The following is a 24,359-nucleotide window of genomic DNA, read 5'->3' on the forward strand; positions in this document are numbered from 1 at the left end:
CATTTGGCTGGCTAGTTTTATTAGTACCCTGAGATGTAATTTATCTAAATCTTGAGAGCTAATTCTAAGCAGATTGGGGCCCTCTAATCTCTTTACTCCTCTTGGGCACTACTTCACTGTCAGTATTATTTGCTCTGTTCTTGGCAGTTAGAATATTATTCCTCTTGACATACAAGAAGTAAACTCAATAGAATTAAAGGTCCCAGTTTTAATTTTCCCTTACCAATACTAAGCAATTTTCTTCCAAAGAAAACTTTGCCTCTCCTACATCATTATTTTGCTCTAGATATAACTTAAAGTCATTTTGTTACATAGAAACTATTTTTGCTTCCTTCACACCATACTTTTAATAAATACTAGAATTTTATCTTTTTAGTGATATTTAACTGTTCCATTAAAGGTAATTGTAGGTAATGATACTTTGTAGGAAGTTAATGTGAGAACATCAGAAGCAATGTTATCATTTTAAAATGGAAACTACAAAAATCTCTGTCCTGAACATGGCTACTGTCCCTTTAGAAATATACATGAAGGAGGAAAATTTGAACATTTTCACGAGCTTTCAGACATTTTTGTGTAAGTGGACTACCTGGTTTGCTGCCATGCTGCCAAAGGGGTGGCTTTGATAGGGAGACAAAGTACAGGGTAGAAAACAATTGAAATTAAATATGAAGGTTTTTTTTTGTTAAGAAATTACCACCATGGCAGAAATAAGTATTGATACATAGCAGTAGTGATGAATTCATATACACTCAGAAATGTTATCTATCCACTTGCAAATTGCAATATTCAGTATATACAACATTTATACCTATATTTTTAAGAGTCAAACACTGTTCAAATTTTCTGAGAAAGCTGTACTTACAAAGCTGCTTTTTTTTATAAAGCTGTTATCACTGAAAGGTACATAATATGCATATGGAGATAAAATGAAATTTGGAGTTAACGTTTATCCATTCCCCCATCAATATGTGCTACATAGGATTATACTTCTCAAAGTTTACAGTAGTAGAATAACCCAGGAATAGTATAAAATATACTCCACTAATATTGATAGTCTAAGGACTTGTGTGTGTGTGTGTGTGTGTGTGTGTGTGTGTGTGTGTGTGTACCACTTTGACACATGCCAGGGTCAAGAAAGAATATCATTTAATAAAATGTCTCTACAAGACCAGGCTCTAGGGGTCATTTTTTGAGTAATGGCTGATGTGGAAGGGTCCAACCCACTGTGGTTCATGCTAACCCCAGGCAGATGGCTGTGGTTATATGAGAAGTTAAGCTGACAGAGCCATAAGGAAAAAGTCAGTAAGCAGCATTCCCCCATACCCTCTACTTCAGTTCCTGCTTCCAAGTTTCTGCTTTGGTTTCCTGCTGTCTTACTCTCATGATGGACTTTGATCAGAACGCGTACACCAAATAAATTCTTTCTTTCCCAAATTGCTTTGGGTCATAACCTTTACCATAGGAATGAAACTAGGACACTGACTAGTTCCATTATGGATTTTTTTTTAGTGTTTGTTTGTTTGTTTTCTGTATGTGAGTACACTGCCACTCTCTTCAGACAAACCAGAAGAGGTCATCAGATCACTTTACAGATGGTTGTGAGCCACCATGTGTTTGCTTGGAATTGAACTCGGGACCTCTGGAGAGCAGTTGGTGCTCTTAACTGATGAGCCATCTCTCCAGCCAATCCATTATGGATTTTTAAGTAGACAAATAGCCATAACTATATTATGTATGCAGAGTAGTTATGTAGTATGTCTTGGTGGAGTATTCATTCACAGTAAGCAAGATCTCCATTATGTCTCTGTGAACTCCACAATTTTCTCCCTCATTAGGCAATGAGGGAAAAGCTCTCATCCTGAATACCAATTTATCTAGTCTCATTGTCTGAGCCAGTATCTCTTAGATAAATAATCTGTATTTTCTGATTCCTTTTTTCCCTCCTGCTTCTCTACAGGATGTCATGCTAATTGATAACTGAGAGAAATTGCAGTGTATATAGGACATAAGAACCCCACGAAGGTGCTTTTACTCTCCTATGACTCTCTCTTCTATGTAGTGTCTTCCTTGCTGACCTAATAGCTATGAGACTGTATTTCTGTCAGGAAATGATCTTCATTGCTCACTAAACTGTATTGGTTGTAAAGGAATCCTTAAATCTGGAAGTTATCACTGAAGAACATTTAAAATTCTAAATACATAATTATAATTATTCTGAAAGCAGGCATGACTGTCATTATGCTAAGAATGTCTGCCAAGAAGTTACAACTACATAAAACCTGACATTATTACATTTTTATTTCATGAGAGATGAGCGGTGGGTTTGCTGTTTACAGAAAAAATATGCACGTGCTTTGGGGGAAGACAAAAGGCAAAGGAGTTGCAGACATATCCTCTGTGACTGAAAAGGCAGAAAACACATATATGTGTACATATAAAGGTGTAACATAAATGCCATATACTTTATGTAAAATGGGCTTATAATAGAGTACATTAAGAAATACTTTAAGCCTGGCAGTGGTGGCACATGCCTTTAATACCAGCACTTGGGAAGGAGAGGCAAGCAGATTTCTGAGTTCAAGGTCAGCCTGGTCTCCAGAGTGAGTTCGAGGACAGCCAGGGCTTCACAGAGAAACCCTGTCTCAAAAGAAAAAAAGAAAAAAAGAAATACTTTAAAGTAATATTTAGTATTTAGTTTTCATATTAGGAAATTATTCTAAATTTAGCTTCTATGCACATTTGAGAGTCTAAAAAATTACCAAAAATTAAAGGTAAAATTTAATTTAAATATAATGTAAAATTTTAAGATCCTGAAAAAGAATAAATTTTAGAGTTTTAAATATATCGAAATTCAGAGTAGGCTTATATTTTATCAGTATGTAAATACATCACATTTCATGTGATTCTTAACAATGAAGCAAGTCTACATTTTAAATTTTGGATGTGTAGCTTTAGAAATACCACATAGAAAATGCAAACATAGTAAAGAATGTCTCTAACACGATTGATTATGAGACTGAGGTAGGAGGATATCAAGTTCCAGGTCCATCTGAGCTACATAGCAAGTTCTTGTATTTTAAAAGAAAAAAATTAGTGATACAGCTCATCGGTAAGCTGAATGCCAAATAAGCAAAAAGTCTTAGATTTGTTCCCAAGAACCAAAAGCAAAGAAGAACATAAAACATCATAGTGCTTTTCTATATCCAGAGATGTAGATAAATATAAAATAAATACTTATTATATTAAATTTAGCTCATTAAAAGTAAGAGTATATCATGAACCTAATTAACAAATACAATTCTATGCTATATATTATGACTACTTCAGCTGATGTGACTGTTCTTGAAAGCTGTACATCATTTAAAATTTACCATAATACACCCCATACTTCTAAATTGCCAAATAGCAACTATTTTCATATTCATATATTTCTTTCTGTCATTCTTTCTGCTTGTCTCTGTGTGGTTGTAGTAGTGAGGGTAGGCTTATGCATTTATACTTTAGATCTATATCTAAAACTATATATAATGTTTTATACATCAAAATATAATATTTTGAAATACCATATTTTAGAGAATATCAAATACATGGGCATACATATTTTGGAAAGAGTAAGTTAATTCTTAAATTTGTGATATATTCCAAACACATTGAACTTGTCCATGGTTTCAGACAATTTACAGACAAATACAGAACATATGTTTAAAACATCTGAAACAGCATTCAAATTTTGAATATTCCAATAACTCTTCGAGAAATAGTGAATATTAAACAAGTACTAAGCTTAAGAGTTTATAAAAGGGGCACAAGTCCCTTCCGCTCGACTCGAGACTCGAGCCCCGGGCTACCTTGCCAGCAGAGTCTTGCCCAACACCCGCAAGGGTCCACACAGGACTCCCCACGGGACCCTAAGACCTCTGGTGAGTGGATCACAGTGCCTGCCCCAATCCAATCGCGCGGAACTCGAGACTGCGGTACATAGGGAAGCAGGCTACCCGGGCCTGATCTGGGGCACAAGTCCCTTCCTCTCGACTCGTGACTCGCGCCCCGGGCTACCTTGCCAGCAGAGTCTTGCCCAACACCCGCAAGGGTCCACACGGGACTCCCCACGGGACCCTAAGACCTCTGGTGAGTGGATCACAGTGCCTGCCCCAATCCAATCGCGCGGAACTTGAGACTGCGGTACATAGGGAAGCAGGCTACCCGGGCCTGATCTGGGGCACAAACCCCTTCCACTCCACTCGAGCCCCGGCTACCTTGCCAGCTGAGTCGCCTGACACCCGCAAGGGCCCACACAGGATTCCACACGTGATCCTAAGACCTCTAGTGAGTGGAACACAACTTCTGCCAGGAGTCTGGTTCGAACACCAGATATCTGGGTACCTGCCTTGCAAGAAGAGAGCTTGCCTGCAGAGAATACTCTGCCCACTGAAACTAAGGAGAGTGCTACCCTCCAGGTCTGCTCATAGAGGCTAACAGAGTCACCTGAAGAACAAGCTCTTAACAGTGACAACTAAAACAGCTAGCTTCAGAGATTACCAGATGGCGAAAGGCAAACGTAAGAATCCTACTAACAGAAATCAAGACCACTCACCATCATCAGAACGCAGCACTCCCACCCCACCTAGTCCTGGGCACCCCAACACAACCGAAAATCTAGACCCAGATTTAAAAACATTTCTCATGATGATGATAGAGGACATCAAGAAGGACTTTCATAAGTCACTTAAAGATTTACAGGAGAGCACTGCTAAAGAGTTACAGGCTCTTAAAGAAAAGCAGGAAAACACAGCCAAACAGGTGATGGAAATGAACAAAACCATACTAGAACTAAAAGGGGAAGTAGACACAATAAAGAAAACCCAAAGCGAGGCAACGCTGGAGATAGAAACCCTAGGAAAGAGATCTGGAACCATAGATGCGAGCATCAGCAACAGAATACAAGAAATGGAAGAGAGAATCTCAGGTGCAGAAGATTCCATAGAGAACATCGACACAACAGTCAAAGAAAATACAAAATGCAAAAGGATCCTAACTCAAAACATCCAGGTAATCCAGGACACAATGAGAAGACCAAACCTACGGATAATAGGAATTGATGAGAATGAAGATTTTCAACTTAAAGGGCCAGCTAATATCTTCAACAAAATAATAGAAGAAAACTTCCCAAACATAAAAAAAGAGATGCCCATGATCATACAAGAAGCCTACAGAACTCCAAATAGACTGGACCAGAAAAGAAATTCCTCCCGACACATAATAATCAGAACAACAAATGCACTAAATAAAGATAGAATATTAAAAGCAGTAAGGGAGAAAGGTCAAGTAACATATAAAGGAAGGCCTATCAGAATTACACCAGACTTTTCACCAGAGACTATGAAAGCCAGAAGAGCCTGGACAGATGTTATACAGACACTAAGAGAACACAAATGCCAGCCCAGGCTACTATACCCGGCCAAACTCTCAATTACCATAGATGGAGAAACCAAAGTATTCCACGACAAAACCAAGTTCACACAATATCTTTCCACGAATCCAGCCCTTCAAAGGATAATAACAGAAAAGAAGCAATACAAGGACGGAAATCACGCCCTAGAACAACCAAGAAAGTAATCATTCAACAAACCAAAAAGAAGACAGCCACAAGAACAGAATGCCAACTCTAACAACAAAAATAAAAGGGAGCAACAATTACTTTTCCTTAATATCTCTTAATATCAATGGACTCAATTCCCCAATAAAAAGACATAGACTAACAGACTGGCTACACAAACAGGACCCAACATTCTGCTGCTTACAGGAAACCCATCTCAGGGAAAAAGACAGACACTACCTCAGAGTGAAAGGCTGGAAAACAATTTTCCAAGCAAATGGACTGAAGAAACAAGCTGGAGTAGCCATTTTAATATCGGATAAAATCGACTTCCAACCCAAAGTTATCAAAAAAGACAAGGAGGGACACTTCATACTCATCAAAGGTAAAATCCTCCAAGAGGAACTCTCAATTCTGAATATCTACGCACCAAATGCAAGGGCAGCCACATTCATTAGAGACACTTTAGTAAAGCTCAAAGCATACATTGCACCTCACACAATAATAGTGGGAGACTTCAACACACCACTTTCTTCAAAGGACAGATCGTGGAAACAGAAACTAAACAGGGACACAGTGAAACTAACAGAAGTTATGAAACAAATGGACCTGACAGATATCTACAGAACATTTTATCCTAAAACAAAAGGATATACCTTCTTCTCAGCACCTCACGGGACCTTCTCCAAAATTGACCATATAATTGGTCACAAAACAGGCCTCAATAGATACAAAAATATTGAAATTGTCCCATGTATCCTATCAGACCACCATGGCCTAAGACTGATCTTCAATAACAACATAAATAATGGAAAGCCAACATTCACGTGGAAACTGAATAACACTCTTCTCAATGATACCTTGGTCAAGGAAGGAATAAAGAAAGAAATTAAAGACTTTTTAGAGTTTAATGAAAATGAAGCCACAACGTACCCAAACCTATGAGACACAATGAAAGCATTTCTAAGAGGGAAACTCATAGCGCTGAGTGCCTCCAAGAAGAAACGGGAGACAGCACATACTAGCAGCTTGACAACACATCTAAAAGCCCTAGAAAAAAAGGAAGCAAATTCACCCAAGAGGAGTAGATGGCAGGAAATAATCAAACTCAGGGGTGAAATCAACCAAGTGGAAACAAGAAGAACTATTCAAAGAATTAACCAAACGAGGAGTTGGTTCTTTGAGAAAATCAACAAGATAGATAAACCCTTAGCTAGACTCACTAAAGGGCACAGGGACAAAATCCTAATTAACAAAATCAGAAATGAAAAGGGAGACATAACAACAGATCCTGAAGAAATCCAAAACACCATCAGATCCTTCTACAAAAGGCTATACTCAACAAAACTGGAAAACCTGGACGAAATGGACAAATTTCTGGACAGATACCAGGTACCAAAGTTGAATCAGGATCAAGTTGACCATCTAAACAGTCCCATATCACCTAAAGAAATAGAAGCAGTTATTAATAGTCTCCCAACCAAAAAAAGCCCAGGACCAGATGGGTTTAGTGCAGAGTTCTATCAGACCTTCAAAGAAGATCTAATTCCAATTCTGCACAAACTATTTCACAAAATAGAAGTAGAAGGTACTCTACCCAACTCATTTTATGAAGCCACTATTACTCTGATACCTAAACCACAGAAAGATCCAACAAAGATAGAGAACTTCAGACCAATTTCTCTTATGAATATCGATGCAAAAATCCTCAATAAAATTCTCGCTAACCGAATCCAAGAACACATTAAAGCAATCATCCATCCTGACCAAGTAGGTTTTATTCCAGGGATGCAGGGATGGTTTAATATACGAAAATCCATCAATGTAATCCATTATATAAACAAACTCAAAGACAAAAACCACATGATCATCTCGTTAGATGCAGAAAAAGCATTTGACAAGATCCAACACCCATTCATGATAAAAGTTTTGGAAAGATCAGGAATTCAAGGCCCATACCTAAACATGATAAAAGCAATCTACAGCAAACCAGTAGCCAACATCAAAGTAAATGGAGAGAAGCTGGAAGCAATCCCACTAAAATCAGGGACTAGACAAGGCTGCCCACTTTCTCCCTACCTTTTCAACATAGTACTTGAAGTATTAGCCAGAGCAATTCGACAACAAAAGGAGATCAAGGGGATACAAATTGGAAAAGAGGAAGTCAAAATATCACTTTTTGCAGATGATATGATAGTATATATAAGTGACCCTAAAAATTCTACCAGAGAACTCCTAAACCTGATAAACAGCTTCGGTGAAGTAGCTGGATATAAAATAAACTCAAACAAGTCAATGGCCTTTCTCTATACAAAGAATAAACAGGCTGAGAAAGAAATTAGGGAAACAACACCCTTCTCAATAGTCACAAATAATATAAAATATCTTGGCGTGACTCTAACTAAGGAGGTGAAAGATCTGTATGATAAAAACTTCAAATCTCTGAAGAAAGAAATTAAAGAAGATCTCAGAAGATGGAAAGATCTCCCATGCTCATGGATTGGCAGGATCAACATTGTAAAAATGGCTATCTTGCCAAAAGCAATCTACAGATTCAATGCAATCCCCATCAAAATTCCAACTCAATTCTTCAACGAATTGGAAGGAGCAATTTGCAAATTTGTCTGGAATAACAAAAAACCTAGGATAGCAAAAAGTCTTCTCAAGGATAAAAGAACTTCTGGCGGAATCACCATGCCAGACCTAAAGCTTTACTACAGAGCAATTGTGATAAAAACTGCATGGTACTGGTATAGAGACAGACAAGTAGACCAATGGAATAGAATTGAAGATCCAGAAATGAACCCACACACCTATGGTCACTTGATCTTCGACAAGGGAGCTAAAACCATCCAGTGGAAGAAAGACAGCATTTTCAACAATTGGTGCTGGCACAACTGGTTGTTATCGTGTAGAAGAATGCGAATCGATCCATACTTATCTCCTTGTACTAAGGTCAAATCTAAGTGGATCAAGGAACTTCACATAAAACCAGAGACACTGAAACTTATAGAGGAGAAAGTGGGGAAAAGCCTTGAAGATATGGGCACAGGGGAAAAATTCCTGAACAGAACAGCAATGGCTTGTGCTGTAAGATCGAGAATTGACAAATGGGACCTAATGAAACTCCAAAGCTTCTGCAAGGCAAAAGACACCATCAATAAGACAAAGAGACCACCAACAGATTGGGAAAGGATCTTTACCTATCCTAAATCAGATAGGGGACTAATATCCAACATATATAAAGAACTCAAGAAGGTGGACTTCAGAAAATCAAATAACCCCATTAAAAAATGGGGCTCAGAACTGAACAAAGAATTCTCACCTGAGGAATACCGAATGGCAGAGAAGCACCTGAAAAAATGTTCAACATCCTTAATCATCAGGGAAATGCAAATCAAAACAACCCTGAGATTCCACCTCACACCAGTCAGAATGGCTAAGATCAAAAATTCAGGTGACAGCAGATGCTGGCGAGGATGTGGAGAAAGAGGAACACTCCTCCATTGTTGGTGGGAGTGCAGGCTTGTACAACCACTCTGGAAATCAGTCTGGCGGTTCCTCAGAAAACTGGACATAGTACTACCGGAGGATCCAGCAATACCTCTCCTGGGCATATATCCAGAAGATGCCCCAACAGGTAAGAAGGACACATGCTCCACTATGTTCATAGCAGCCTTATTTATAATAGCCAGAAGCTGGAAAGAACCTAGATGCCCCTCAACAGAGGAATGGATACAGAAAATGTGGTACATCTACACAATGGAGTACTACTCAGCTATTAAAAAGAATGAATTTATGAAATTCCTAGCCAAATGGATGGACCTGGAGGGCATCATCCTGAGTGAGGTAACACATTCACAAAGAAACTCACACAATATGTATTCACTGATAAGTGGATATTAGCCCCAAACCTAGGATACCCAAGATATAAGATATAATTTGCTAAACACATGAAACTCAAGGAGAATGAAGACTGAAGTGTGGACACTATGCCCCTCCTTAGATTTGGGAACAAAACACCCATGGAAGGAGTTACAGAGAAGGAGTTTGGAGCTGAGATGAAAGGATGGACCATGTAGAGACTGCCATAGCCAGGGATCCACCCCATAATCAGCATCCAAACGCTGACACCATTGCATACACTAGCAAGATTTTATTGAAAGGACGCAGATGTAGCTGTCTCTTGTGAGACTATGCCGGGGCCCAGCAAACACAGAAGTGGATGCTCACAGTCAGCTAATGGATGGATCATAGGGCTCCCAATGGAGGAGCTAGAGAAAGTAGCCAAGGAGCTAAAGGGATCTGCAACCCTATAGGTGGAACAACATTATGAGCTAACCAGTACCCCGGAGCTCTTGACTCTAGCTGCATATATATCAAAAGATGGCCTAGTCGGCCATCAGTGGAAAGAGAGGCCCATTGGACTTGCAAACTTTATATGCCCCAGTACAGGGGAATACCAGGGCCAAAAAGGGGGAGTGGGTGGGCAGGGGAGTGGGGGTGGGTGGATATGGGGGACTTTTGGTATAGCATTGGAAATGTAAATGAGTTAAATACCTAATAAAAAATGGAAAAAAAAAAAGATTATCTTTTACGATAAAAAAAAAAGAGTTTATAAAAGACATAGTTTAGTAAAAGTTTTGATTTTAATACTAAGCAGCTCAAAATGAGCTAATATGAATTGATTTTTTTAATAATGTGGTTATTAAAGTGAGATTGATGAAATTAATAACTTTATTAAGTATTCATAAGATACACACAAGAATGTGTAGGATCCTGCTAGAATTCTTCTGTTGCTCAATGAAACTTCAAAACCATATATGTGCATTTTTAAAATCCAAGATTTTCTGAAGTAACTTTTGTAGCTACCATGTAGAAAATTTTCTATTTACACAACCAATTCTATTTTTAAAGCAGTTGATGAAGAATGTGATAAGAAACAGAAAATAAATAGTGCATGATAATAAGTATTACAGATTTACATAATTGAAGAGAAAACCCAAATAGATAGTTATACAGGCATACATATATGAATACTATTATGTTTCAATATAAATTGAATGAGTTGAGTTTGACCATTATGATATGTTTGCCATTACAATATGAAATCAAATTTTTCATGACACCATTTTAATTTCCTTTAATTTATAAATAGAAGCTTTGATTTTGTTTATGAATAGATAAAATAGAATTTAGATGCCATAAAATTAGGAAGAAAGGCTTTATATAGCTTAATTAATAGAGAAAAGTAAAGCAATTGTTAATTTTGAAACAACAAAAGCAAACAACCTGGTTTCTCAGTTTGCAGTAAATGATCAGCTAAGTTCATAGTTCTTTCTAGTTGTTCTAGGTGAAACCTATGCTTAAGGGGATTCTTTGTAGGTCTCTTAATAGACCCATATGATAACACTCAAAATTGTTAAATTAGTCATATCTTTAATTTGATTGTATACTGAATTTACTAGTTGTATTGGCAACAGAAATCTTGTGCTTCTTGAACATCCAGAGTGTTCTTCCCATAGGTTAGTTGTTAAACACCTGACCAAACCTTCCAGTAATCTCATTTAAAGATGTTTTATTTTTACATAGTATTGTGTTCCTGCATGAGTTTCTGTGCACCCTGTATGTGTAAATGCCTATGGAAGCCAGAAGATGTTGAATCCTCTGGAATTGGAATTACATAGAGTTATGAGCCACCTGATGCGAACCTGGGGAACTAAATTTAGGTCTTCTTCAAGAGTAATAAACAGGTTTAACCACTCTTTTTTGTTTGTTTGTTGAAGACAGGATTTCTCTGTGTATCCTTGGCTGTCGTGGACCTCTCTGTTGATGAGGCTGGCCTTGAACTCAGAGATCTGCCTGTCTCTTCCTCCACTTAAGCACTCTTAATCTCTCCAGCCCTCCATTGGGTAATTTACTTTCTTTTTTATTAATTATTGTATTTATTTATATATCAAATGCTGCCCCCTCCAGGTCCCCCCTCTCAGAGTTCTTCCCTCCAACCCCCATCACCATTGCCTCTGAAAGGGTGATTTCCCTGGGTATTCCCCCATCGTAGGGTGAAATGTTCTGTAGGTATCTGCTAAATCCCTTTGGTTTATAACTTCCATTAGTTTCACTGTGTCTCGCTTCAGTTTCTGTTTTAGTGATCTGTCCAATGGTGAGAGTGGGGTGTTTAAGTCTCCCACCATTATTGTGATATTCAATATTTGGTTTGAGATTTAGTAAAGTTACTTTTATGAATATGGGTACCCTTGCATTTGGAGCATAGATATTCAGAATTGAGAGTTCGTCTTAGTCGATTTTTCATTTAGCAAATAAGTAAATGTCCTTCCTCAACCCTTTTGATTACTTCTGGGTGAAAGTCTATTGTTTTAGATACTAGAATGGCTACTCAAGCTTGTTTCGTGGGACCTTTGGATTGGAAAAACTTTTCCCAGCCCTTTACTCTGAGGTAATGTCTATTTTTGTTGCTGAGGTTATTTTTTTTTTGTATGCAGCAGAATGATGGATCCTGTTTATGTATCCAGTCTGTTAGCCTGTGTCTTTTGTTGGGGGAATTAATCCATTGATATAAAATATGTATCCTGAGAAATATTAATGATTAATGATTATTAGTACATTAAAACATGACATTATGTTTTCGGAAGTGGTTATGAGAGAGAGAAAGAGATTGGGGAGGAGAAGGAGGGAGGGAGGGAGGGAGGGAGGGAGGGAGGGAGGGAAGGAGGGAGGAAGGAAGGGGGAAAGAGAGACAGGGAGAAGGAGAGGGAGAGGGAGGGAGGGAGGGAGGGAGAGAGAGAGAGAGAGAGAGAGAGAGAGAGAGAGAGAGAGAGAGAGAGAGAGAGACTCTTTTGGGTTTGTCATGAGATGAATAATTTCTTGTTTTCTTTGGTATAGTTACTCTCCTAGTGTTAGAATTTCCCTTCTAGTATCCTCTGTAGTGCTGGAGTAGTAGAAAGATAGTGTTTAAATTTGGTTTTGTCATGAAAAATCTTAGTTTCCCCATCTATGGTGACTGATTGCTTTGGTGAGTATAGGATTCTGGGTTTACATCTTTGGTCTCCTAGGGTCTGCAAAAAATCTGTCCAGGATCTTCTGGCTTTTAGAGTCTCTGTTGGGAAGTCAGGTCTAATTTTGATAGGTTTGCCTTTATGTTACTTGCCTTCCCTTACTGCTTTTAATGTTCTTTCTTTGTTCTGTACATTTAGTGTTCTGATTATTATGTGGCAGGAGGATTTTCTTTTCTGATCCAATCTATTTGATGTTCTGTAGGTTTCTTGTACATTTATGTTCATCTCTTTCTTTAGGTTAGGGAAGTTTTCTTCTGATTTTGATGAAGATATTCTCTGACCCTTTGAATTGCAAATCTGCATCCTCTTGTATTCCTATTATTCTTAGATTTGGTCTTTTCAATGTGTCCCAAATTTCCTGGATGTTTTGTTAGGAAATTTTTACACTTGGCATTTCTTCTACATCTGATATTCTCTCTTCCATCTCTTATATTCTGTTGGTGATGATTTGTCTGAAGTTCCTTTTCCTTTTCCTAGGTTTTCCATCTTCAGGTTTAACTCCACTTATGATTACTTTATTGTTTCTATTTCGATTTTTAGGTCTTGGACTGTTTTATTTATTTCATTCATGTTTGATCATATTTTCTGATATTTCTTGAAGCATATTTTCTTTTCCTCCTTAAAGGGTTCTATTCAGTTGTCTGTGTTTTCCTGTATATCTTTAAGGAAGTTATTTATATCTTCATTAAAGGCTGCTATCATCTTCATAAGCTGGGATTTAATGTCAGAATCTTGCTCTACAGGTGTGTTGTGATATCCAGAGCTTACTGTAATGAGAGAGCAGGGTTCTGATGGTGCCATATTTCCTTGGCTCCTGTTATGTTCTTGTGACTGCCTTTTGCAATCTGGCTGTCTTTTGTGTTAGCTGTTATGATTGATGTAGGAGGCAGATGGAAATGCGTGTCCCCAGTTAGAGACTCCTAGGAGGCAGCAGAGCTGTAGGAGGAACAACAATATGAACTAACCAGTACCCCACAGAGTTTGTCTCTAGTTGCCTATGTAGCAGAGAATGACCTGGTTGGCCATCAATGGGAGGAGAGGCCCTTGGTCTTGTGAAGATTATATGCCCCAGTATAGGATAATGCCAGGTCCAGGAAGTGGGAGTGGGTGGGTTGGGGAGCAGGGTAGGGGGAAGGTATAGGGGACTTTCAGAAAGGAAACTAGGAAAATGGATAGCATTTAAAATGTAAATGAAGAAAATATCTAATAAAAATTAACATTAAAAAAAAAAGAAAGAAAAAGCATCCTCTACCCCTGGTTCAAGCAGGCATCTTGGGAGACAGGCAGAGCTCTGTGGTGTGTGGTGGGCAAGCCAATCAAATAGAGAATTTAAGGGAGCTATGGATATGGAAGGAGACTGGACTCAAACAGTACAAGACAGAACCTCACAATTGCTGGGTTCTGTGGGGTTCCAGCAGGCAGGGAGATTGGGGCAAGGATTTCACCTGTGTCCCTGGTTAGAACAGTCTTTCTTGGATTCAGACAGGGTTGTTGGGTTCAGGAACTGAAATGTGCGATCATCTACATGTGCAGGTAGAGTTGTGGAGCAGAATTTTATTTAGATTCCTTTATTGAATAGTCAATTTCCACTGGATCCTAACAGAATTCAAATTGTATGCATCTAAGAAAACAGGTTAACTACCCAGAAAATGCTCCAACATGTAATAAGGACACATGCTCGACTATGTTCATAGCAACATTACTTATAATAGCCAGAAGGTGGAAAAATTCCAGATGTAGTACATTTACACAATACAGTACTATGCAGTTATTAAAACAATGAATTTATGAAATTATTAGACAAATGGATGGATCTGGAGGATATCATCCTGAGTGATGTAACCCAATCACAAAAGAACACACATGATATGCACTCACTGATAAGTGGATATTAGCCGAGCAGTTAAGAATACCCAAAATACAGTTCGCAAAACACATGAAACTCAAGAAGAAGGAAGACCAAAGTGTGGATACTTTGATCCCTCTTAGAAGGGAGAACAAAATACCCATGGGAAGAATTAAAAAGAAAAAGTGTGAAGCAGATACTGAAGGAATGACCATTCAGAGACTGCCTCACCTGGGGATCCATCCCATAAACAACCACCAAAATCAATCACTATCGTGGATGCCAACAAGAACTTGCTGAGAGGAGCCTGATATAGCTGTCTCCTGAGAGGCTGTGCCAGTGCCTGACAAATACAGAAGTAAATGCTCACAGACTCCATTGGACTGAGCACAGGGTCCCCAATGGAGGAGCTAGCAAAAGCACCCAAGGAGCTGAAGAAGTTTGCAGCCCCACAGGAGGAACAACAATATGAACTAACCAGTATCTCCAGAGCTCCCTGGGACTAAACCACCAACCAAAGAAAACATGTAGTGGGACTCATAGCTCTAGCTGCATATGTAGCAGAGGATGGCCTACTAGGTCATCAGTGGGAGGAGAGGCCCTTTGTCCTGTGAAGGTTCCATACCCCAGTATAAGGGACTGCCAGGGCCAGGAAGTGGGAGTGGGTGGGATGGTGAGCAGGGTGATGGGAGAGGGGATAGGGGATTTTTGGAGGGTAAACTAGGAAAGACGGTAACATTGGAAATGTAAATAAAGACAATACCAAAAAAGGAAGAAAGAAAGAAAGAAAGAAAGAAAGAAAGAAAGAAAGAAAGAAAGAGAGAGAGAGAGAGGGAGGGAGGGAGGGAGGGAGGGAGGGAGGGAGGGAGGGAGGGAGGGAAGGAGGGAGGGAAGGAGGAAGGAAGGAAGGAAGGAAGAAGGAAAGAAAGGAAGGAAGGAAGGAAGGAAGGAAGGAAGGAAGAAAGAAAGAAAGAAAGAAAGAAAGAAAGAAAGAAAGAAAGAAAGAAAGAAAGAAAGAAAGAAAGGAAGGAAGAAAGAAAGGAAGAAAGAAAAGAAAGAAAACAGGTTCACAATTTCTTATCAAGAATGCTATCATCAGCATTTCAGGAAACCCAAGAAAAAAGATACATTAGCCAAAAAGACACAGAAATATAGCAATTATGAGTGTACAAATTACAGATGTTAGGCTAGATGATCTAGATGCAAGATGAAAGCTATGCATTGAGGTTATCAAAGGAGAAGGCTAATTCTATTACATGTTCCTCTCCTGGATTTTAGAATAATTTATATTTGCTTTATTCTCTATTAATGTTTAAAGAAAGAATGATAAAGATAAAAAACTCAATAATTTTGTTGTGACTTTTAAATACACAACTTAAATTCTTCTACTTATTTGATAGTTTGTTTTTTATAAGATGCGGATGAATTTAAAGGGTTGTTTTAGATAATGGTTATAATGTGGGCCTAAAACCTAATAGTAAAAAAGGGAACATCTCTATCAGGAAATTGAAATAGTCATGAAGTGAGAACTCAATTGCTCTTTTCTCTGCTTTTAATGAAAATAACACTGATCTCTACTTAATGCTTTTATGGAGTTTCTGATGTTAAATAAAAGTTATATGTGCAATGAATATTTTCTGTACAAACTTCAGGAACTATGTCCATCTCCCACATGGTCACAACAGAAGTTCTGGATTGCATAGAGATATGCTATTTTCGTTTGAAACAAAATAAATATTGCAAATTGTTTCAGAGATATGTCAGAGTTACTTTCAGTTTTATGTACATCTTTATTCTATGGAAACCCAAAACCACTAGCCCATAATGTGTATCAAATGTTGAAAACTTACTCAAAAATTGAAAATATTCTTCTGTGGTTAAAGTTCTAGCAAATTAAAATCAATTTAATGATCATAATACCAATATTAATAAATTACATTAAAAAGACTATTTGAATAAATGACACTACAGACACTGTAAACAAGAGAAAGGAATGGAGGATATTCACAATAAATCAGATGAAAACATAGAGCATGAACAGTTAGAAATCCTTTCATTTGCTGTGTTCAATAAAAATTTGGTTTTCAATCAAGAAAGATTATTTTCTCCAGAAGAAATAGGAAATTTCAGGGCAGTTTTTGTTTTTTTTCTTATCATTGTAAATAGATCCTTCTCTCATACAATGAATCTCAATCACAGTTTTGCTTTGCTCCACTCTTCTGTGTAGTTAAAAGCCGCCCGCGGCCTACATGAACCGGGTACTCCTGAAAGGCAGGCTGGGGCTGAAAGAGAATAGACAGGAAGAGAAATAAAGACGTCAAGACAAAAGTACTCTGTTCAAGGCACCTTAAAGTTTACTTAGAGTCTAAGCTTATATAGGGGGTAGGCCCATCCTCCTGCCAGTCCATGCAGGACCTGGACTCAGCCCAAAGAAGCTGCTCAACTTGGATTGTCTCAAAGGTGTCTCAGCAGGCAGCAGGATCCCAGGGAAGCACAGTGGCAGTTGAGGAGAAAGTGGAGAAAGACCTCGAAGATATGGGCACAGAGGAAAAATTCCTGAATAGAACAGCAATGGCTTGTACTGTAATATCAAAAATCTAAAAATGGGACCTCATAAAATTGCAAAGCTTCTGCAAGGCAAAAGGCACCATCAATAAGACAAAAAGGCCACCAACAGATTGGGAAAGGATCTTTACCTATCCTAAATCAGATAGAGGACTAATATCCAATATATATAAAGAACTCAAGAAGGTGGACTCCAGAAAATCAAGTAACCCCATTAAAAATGGGGCTCAGAGCTAAACAAAGAATTCTCACCTGAGGAATACCGAATGGCAGAGAAGCACCTGAAAAAATGTTCAGCATCCTTAATCATCAGGGAAATGCAAATCCAAACAACCCTGAGATTCCACCTCACACGAGTCAGAATGGCTAAGATCAAAAATTCAGGTGACAGGGGAGGATGTGGAGAAAGAGGAACACTCCTCCATTGTTGGTGGGATTGCAAGCTTGTACAACCACTCTGGAAATCAGTCTGGCGGTTCCTCACAAAATTGGACATAGTACTACCGGAGGATCCCGCAATACCTCTCCTGGGCATATATCCAGAAGATGTTCCAACTGGTAAGAAGGACACATGCTGCACTATGTTCATAGAAGCCTTATTTATAATAGCCAGAAGCTGGAAAGAACCCAGATGCCCCTCAACAGAGGAATGGATACAGAAAATGTGGTACATTTAGACAATGGAGTACTACTCAGCTATTAAAAAGAATGAATTTATGAAATTCCTAGGCAAATGGATGGATCTAGAGGGCATTATCCTGAGTGAAGTAACCCAATCACAAAAGAACTCACATGATACGTACTCACTGATAAGTGGATATTAACCCAGAAACTTATAGCATTGAAAATGTAAACGAGGAAAATACCTAATTAAAAAAAAAAAAAGAATACCCAAGATGTAAGATACAGTTTGCTAAACACATGAAACTCAAGAACGAAGACCAAAGTGTGGATACTTTGCCCCTTCTTAGAATTGGGAACAAAACACCCATGGAAGGAGTTACAGAGACAAAGTTTGGAGCTGAGAGGATAGGATGGACCATCTAGAAACCGCCATACCCGGGGATCCATCCCATAATCAGCCTCCAAACGCTGACACCATTGCATACACTAGCAAGATTTTGCTGAAAGGACCCTGATATGGCTGTCTCTTGTGAGACTCTGCTGGGGCCTAGCAAACACAGAAGTGGATGCTCACAGTCAGCTATTGGATGGATCACAGGGCCCCCAATGGAGGAGCTAGAGAGCGTACCTAAGGAGCTGGGGGGATCTGCAACCCTATAGGTAGAACAACAATATGAACTAACCAGTATCCCGTGTCTCTAGCTGCACATGTATCAGATGATAACCTAGTCGGCCATTAGTGGAAAGACAGGCCCATTGGTCTTGCAAACTTTATATGCCTCAGTACAGGGCAACGCCAGGGCCAAGAAGTGGGAGTGGGTGGGTGGGGGAGTGGGTGGTGGAGGGTGTGGGGGTCTTTTGGGATAGCATTGGAAATGTAAATGAAATAAATACCTAATTTTTAAAAAAGCCAGCCAAGTCAGAAAGCTGCACAGCAGGTGGCCCCACCTCAGTGGTGACAAGGTCTGCACCAGCCTGCTTCAGATTGGGGGAGGCTACACTTCTGAGTTTACCTGAACCTCCTCTCTCCTCCAGACCGGCTTCCCCTCAATTTTTTCTTCAGAGAAGAACAAGGCTTCAAGAGACATCAACAAAATAGGACCAAAAATGTAGGAAACAGGAGTGTGCATGGGTTGGTGAGCAGGGGAGGAGGGGATGGGGGGTTTTTTGGAGGGGAAACCAGGAAAGGGGAAAGCATTTGAAATTTAAATACAGAAAATATCTTCAAAAAGAAAAGACAAGGCAAGAATCCTCATATCAAGACAGAACTAGCTAATTCAATGGGAGTAAAAGAGTTAAAAGAGCAAGTAAAAGAGTCAGAGATATACCTACTCCCACAATTTAGAATCCCATAAAAACAATAAGCTAGCAGACATTACATATATTAAGTGTACCATATGCAGACCCATGCAGGCAGGCGCTGTCATTGCTACTTCAGTCTCTGTGAGCGCATATACTTAGTTGTTTCAGTAGGCCATGTTCTCCTGGTATTCTCCATCCCTTTTGAACCATGCAATCTTTCCTCTCCTCTTCCCTGGGGTTCCCAGATTGCTGCAGGTAGGGACCCAATGGAGAACTCCAATTTAGAAAATCTCTCTCTCTCTCTCTCTCTCTCTCTCTCTCTCTCTCTCTCTCTCTCTCTCTCTCTGTCTCTCTCTCTCTCTCTCTCTCTCCCTCCCTCCCTCCCTCCCTCCCTCCCTTCCTTGCTCTCTGAATAATTTCTAGCCGTGGGTCTTTGCACCCACTCTAATATGCCGCCAGAGGAAGTCTCTCTGATGATGATAGAAAAGACACCAATCTATGAGTACAACAGGATATCATTAGGAATCATTTCATTGGTTAATTTTGTTGCTTGTTTGCTTGCTTGTTTGTTTTTGTCCATCCAGTTTCTACCCTAGATTTCTGGTATACCCCGTCTCAGCTGGCCACAACATTGGTTGCCCACTCACTAATTCTGCCTCACTATTGCCCTTACTCATCTTGCAGGCAGAATAAATTTTAGGTGGAGGGTTTTCTGGCTGGGTTGGTGTCCAGGTTTCTCTTCCCCTAGCCTGCAAAGTACCTTTCTAGGTCAAATAGACTAGAATCTATGGGTAAAGGACCAGGAAGTCACAAGGTGTGACCTCTCTACAGTCAAAAAGCTGTGTGAATGTTGTTCTCAGCAATTAGACCCTGCTGTCAGTTTTCAGAGAGTGACCTTTTGTCTAAGAATTGGCCTGGTTTGTTTACAGATCACCACAGCACCACCTTGACCACCAACTCAATGGAATCTAACTGAGCTCCACCACTGGAAGCCTTGCTTAGCTACAAAAGTGGCCACTTCACACTTCATATCCTCCATCAGTAAGAGTCCTCACTAAAGTTACCTTCATAGATTCCAGGAAGTCTGCACTGTACTAAGTTGCCATACACAACACCTAATACTCCCACATCCCAGCTATCTCTCTTTGTACTATTTCCCTCCATCACTCCTATGGATGAAACTTTGGATATATGCCAAGAGTGACCAAGCTGGATCTTTAGGTAGATAGATTTCAATTTTTTTTTCAGGAACCACCATATTCATTTCCATAGTGGCTATACAAGTTTGCACTCCAACCAGTAATGGATGAGTGCTCCACATCATTGCTAGCATGAGCTATCACTTGTGTTATAGATATTAGTTATTCTGATAGGTGTAAAATGGAATCTCAAAGTAGTCTTGATTTACACTTCCCTATTATCTAAGGATGTTAAACATTTCTTTAACCTTTTCTCAGTCGACTGAAAGCCTTCTTTTGAGGATTATCTACTTAGATCTGTACCCCATTTTAAAATTGTATAGTTTGGATTTTTGGTCTGTAGTTTCTTGAGTTCTTTATATATTTTGGATATTTGTTTTATGTCTGATGTGATATTGGTAAAATCTCATTTTTTTAAAGCTTTTGATTTGTCCTACTGACTGGGTCTTTTGCCTTATAGAAGCTTTTCAGTTTCATGAGGTTGAGTTTATTAATTGTTACTGGCCTGTGTTTGTTCTGTTTAAAAATTGTTTCCTGTGCAAATGCATTCAAGGCAAATCAACACTTTCTCTTCTCTGAGGTTCATTGTATATGATTTTTCATTGAGAACGTTGATTCATTTGGATTTGACTTTTGTGCAAGGTAATAAATATGGATATATTTACATTCTTCTATTCTGTAGACATCCAGTTGAATGAACATTTTTTTAAACATACTTCCTTTTTTTCATTGTGTCTTTCTGGTTTAATTATACAAAATCAGGCATCTATTGTTGTGTATATTTTGTCTGGACCTTCAATACAATTCCATTGATCTACCTGTCTCTTTTTTTTTTTAATTAGGTATTTTCCTCATTTACATTTTCAATGCTATCCCAAAGGTCCCCCATACCCAGCCCCCCCAATCCCCTACCCACCCACTCCCCCTTTTTGGCCCTGGCATTCCCCTGTACTTGGGGCATCTAAAGTTTGCAAGTCCAATGGGCCTCTCTTTGCAGTGATGGCCGACTAGGCCATCTTTTGATACATATGCAGCTAGAGACAAGAGCTCCGGGGTACTGTTTAGTTCATATTGTTGTTCCAACTATAGGGTTGCAGTTTCCTTTAGCTCCTTGGGTAATTTCTCTAGCTCCTCCATTGGGGTCCGTGTGACCCATCCAATAGCTGACTGTGATCATCCACTTCTGTATTTGCTAGGCCCCGGCATAGTCTCACAAGAGAGAGCTATATCTGGGTCCTTTCAGCAAAATCTTGCTAGTATATGCAATGGTGTCAGCATTTGGAAGCTGATTATGAGATGGATCCCTGCATATGGCAATCACTAGATGGTCCATCCTTTCGTCACAGCTCCAAATTTTGTCTCTGTAACTCCTTCCATAGGTGTTTTGTTCCCATTTCTAAGAAAGGGTAAAGTGTCCACACTTTGGTCTTCGTTCTTCTTGAATTTCATGCGTTTGGCAAGTTGTATCTTATATCTTGGGTATCCTAAGTTTCTGGGCTAATATCCACTTATCAGTGAGTACATATTGTGCGAGTTCCTTTGTGATTGGGTTACCTCACTCAGGATGATACCCTCCAGGTCCATCCATTTGGCTAGGAATTTCATAAATTCATTTTTTTAATAGCTGAGTAGTATTCCATTGTGTAAATGTACCACATTTTCTGTATCCATTCCTCTGTTGAGGGGCATCTGGGTTCTTTCCAGCTTCTGGCTGTTATAAACAAGGCTGCTATGAACATAGTGGAGCATGTGTCCTTCTTAACGGTTGGGACATCTTCTGGCTATATGCCCAGGAGAGATATTGTGGGATCCTCCGTTAGTACTATGTCCAATTAGGAAAACACTACCTGTCTCTTTATGCCTGTCTTTTTTATGTCAATACCAGGAAGGTTTCATTACTATCATTCTGTAGTATAACTTGAAATCAGAAATCATGGAACCTCCTGCAGGTCTTTTGTTGTTCAGGATTGTTTTAACTATCCTGGTTTTTTTGTTTGTTTGTTTGTTTTCCATATAAAATTGAGAATTATCCTTTCAAGGTTTGTAAAAATTATTTTAGAATTTAGATGTGAATTGCATTGAATTTATAGATCACCTCTGGTGGGATGGTCATTTTTACTATATAAATCCTACCAATCCATGAGCATGGAAGATCTTTCCATCTTCTATATCTTCTTCAGTTTTTGTCTCCAAGTCCTTGTAGATTTTGTCATATTAGTCTTTCATATGATTACTATTATCCTAATATATATTAAATTATTTGAGGTAATTGCAAAGGATATTGTTTCCCTGACAAAATCAGTTTTGCATTTGTATATAGGTAGACATCTGATTTCATTTTTAGCATATTTTGTATCCAGCCACTTTTCTGAGTGTGTTTATCAGCTGTATGATTTCCTTAGTAAAATTGTTATGGTCACATATGTATACTATCATATAATCTTCAAACAAAGACACTTCCACTTCTCTATTTCTAATTTGTATCCCCTTGATCTTTGTCAGTTGTCTTCTTACTCTAGCTGAAACTTCAAGTACTATATTGAATAGATTTAAAAAAAAGTGGACTAACCTTGTCATGTTCCTGATTTTAGTGGAATTGCTTTGAAATTCTCCTTATTGATTTGTTGTTGATTATATACTTGTTATAAATTGGCTGTAATGTGTTTAAGTATGTCACTTATATCCCCAGGAATTTTTTCATGAAAGAGTACTAGATTTGCCATTTTGTGTTTTACACATGAAGAAGGAAAATGTCCTGCCAGCATCTTGTGAATATAATTAGGGATGTTACAAATTATCCTATAAGAGAAAGCAGTTGCCCATTAACTAGACGTGAGTGGCAAATTCACAGAACCTTCTGTACAGTGACTCAGTGTGCAGGATTTTTTGAGATAACCCTGTGTTCACTACTCAGATTCACCATTTCTTAGCTTGTATCATAGGTATGATTTATAAACTTTTATGACTCTAGGTTTTATATCCAAGTAATGATGCTAATATATCCTGAAAGGTTTTGTAGTAAAGATTGACTCATATTAATTTAAATCATTTATGCTAGGTCTACAGTGAAGTGTTTTGCTTAGTAAGATTTCAACAAATTAAGGTAGTTAATATTAACTTTGCATATGTTCAATCATATGGCCCTAAGTAAATATCAAGAGCTTTGTCTCTTCCCATTTTCTCTAGCATACTATTGATTAGAGTAGCATCATTATTTTTCTGTCACTAAGAACAGAGCACTGTCAATTAGATCATGACAAGTTGCCACTTATAAAATGTACCCTATAATCAGAAATAAAATGTAGGGGGCTGGTGAGATGGTTCAGCAGGTAAGAGCACCCGACTGCTCTTCTGAAGGTCCTGAGTTCAAATCCCAGCAACCACATGGTGGCTTACAATGATCCGTAACAAGATCTGACTCCCTCTTCTGGTGTGTCTGAAGACAGCTACAGTGTACTTACATATAATAAAAATAAATCTTTAAAAATAAATAAATAAATAAAATGTAGGACTGAGCAGTGATTGTTGTAAAGTATACCAAGTTTCCTTGCTTTAGTACAACTGCAAAAACTACCACTGACCCTATGAAGTATCAAATCTAATTTCAGATAGGACCATCTGTTATCAGGGCAGCCAGCATTGCACATCTGTCTGCAGTGGGATTCTGATGTGCAGTAGTTTGTGCAGCATCGAGTTTCATCCAAGATCAACTTACTTTTTAGTAAATGAATGTTCTCACATGGCTGTTTCAGGTGAAAAGAAAATGTTATGGGGCAATGTTAGCATAGGAAACCTCATATATCATATAGCCAATGTTTTATATCATAGGAAGAAACTACAAAGTGCAAAGACTTATGCAGGTACAGGAAGTATTGCACTTGGAGAATAGAAAAGTCAGCTGGAGGTGATTTACTTGAGAGTCATCCTTTATATGTCATATAAACACACAGTCCCAACTGTGTGGGCTGTTTAGGCAGAATAGAGCTAGAATCTTGATAAAAGTTCAAATGACTGTGTGCAAGGAAAATGGAAAGGTATAGTTTTCCCTAGTCTTATTCAATTGCCATGTAATATGTTGAGATTAGGGATCATGTGGCAAGAGAGATTGGCCAGCAGTGGTGAACACTTGACTACTCTTCAGTTCCTGA

General features: G+C 38.7%; 1 protein-coding gene across 10 annotated transcripts in view; it reads left to right on the plus strand.

Annotated features, from left to right (window-relative positions):
- Dmd (dystrophin, muscular dystrophy) overlaps window positions 1-24,359 on the plus strand; it is a 2,390,387-nt gene that overhangs the window by 1,570,888 nt on the left and 795,140 nt on the right. Inside the window, exon 49 of one of the 10 annotated variants that reach the window (XM_017318379.2) lies at window positions 19,942-20,813. The exons of the other annotated variants lie outside the window; for them this stretch is intronic. Coding sequence (XP_017173868.1) covers window positions 19,942-19,962 — 21 coding nt within the window. The 3' untranslated portion in view covers window positions 19,963-20,813. Of the gene's footprint in view, window positions 1-19,941; window positions 20,814-24,359 lie in introns of those variants that run through there. 10 annotated transcript variants of the gene reach the window in all.

This window comes from Mus musculus, chromosome X (assembly GCF_000001635.26).
Source record: "Mus musculus strain C57BL/6J chromosome X, GRCm38.p6 C57BL/6J".
Taxonomy (NCBI): domain Eukaryota; kingdom Metazoa; phylum Chordata; class Mammalia; order Rodentia; family Muridae; genus Mus; species Mus musculus.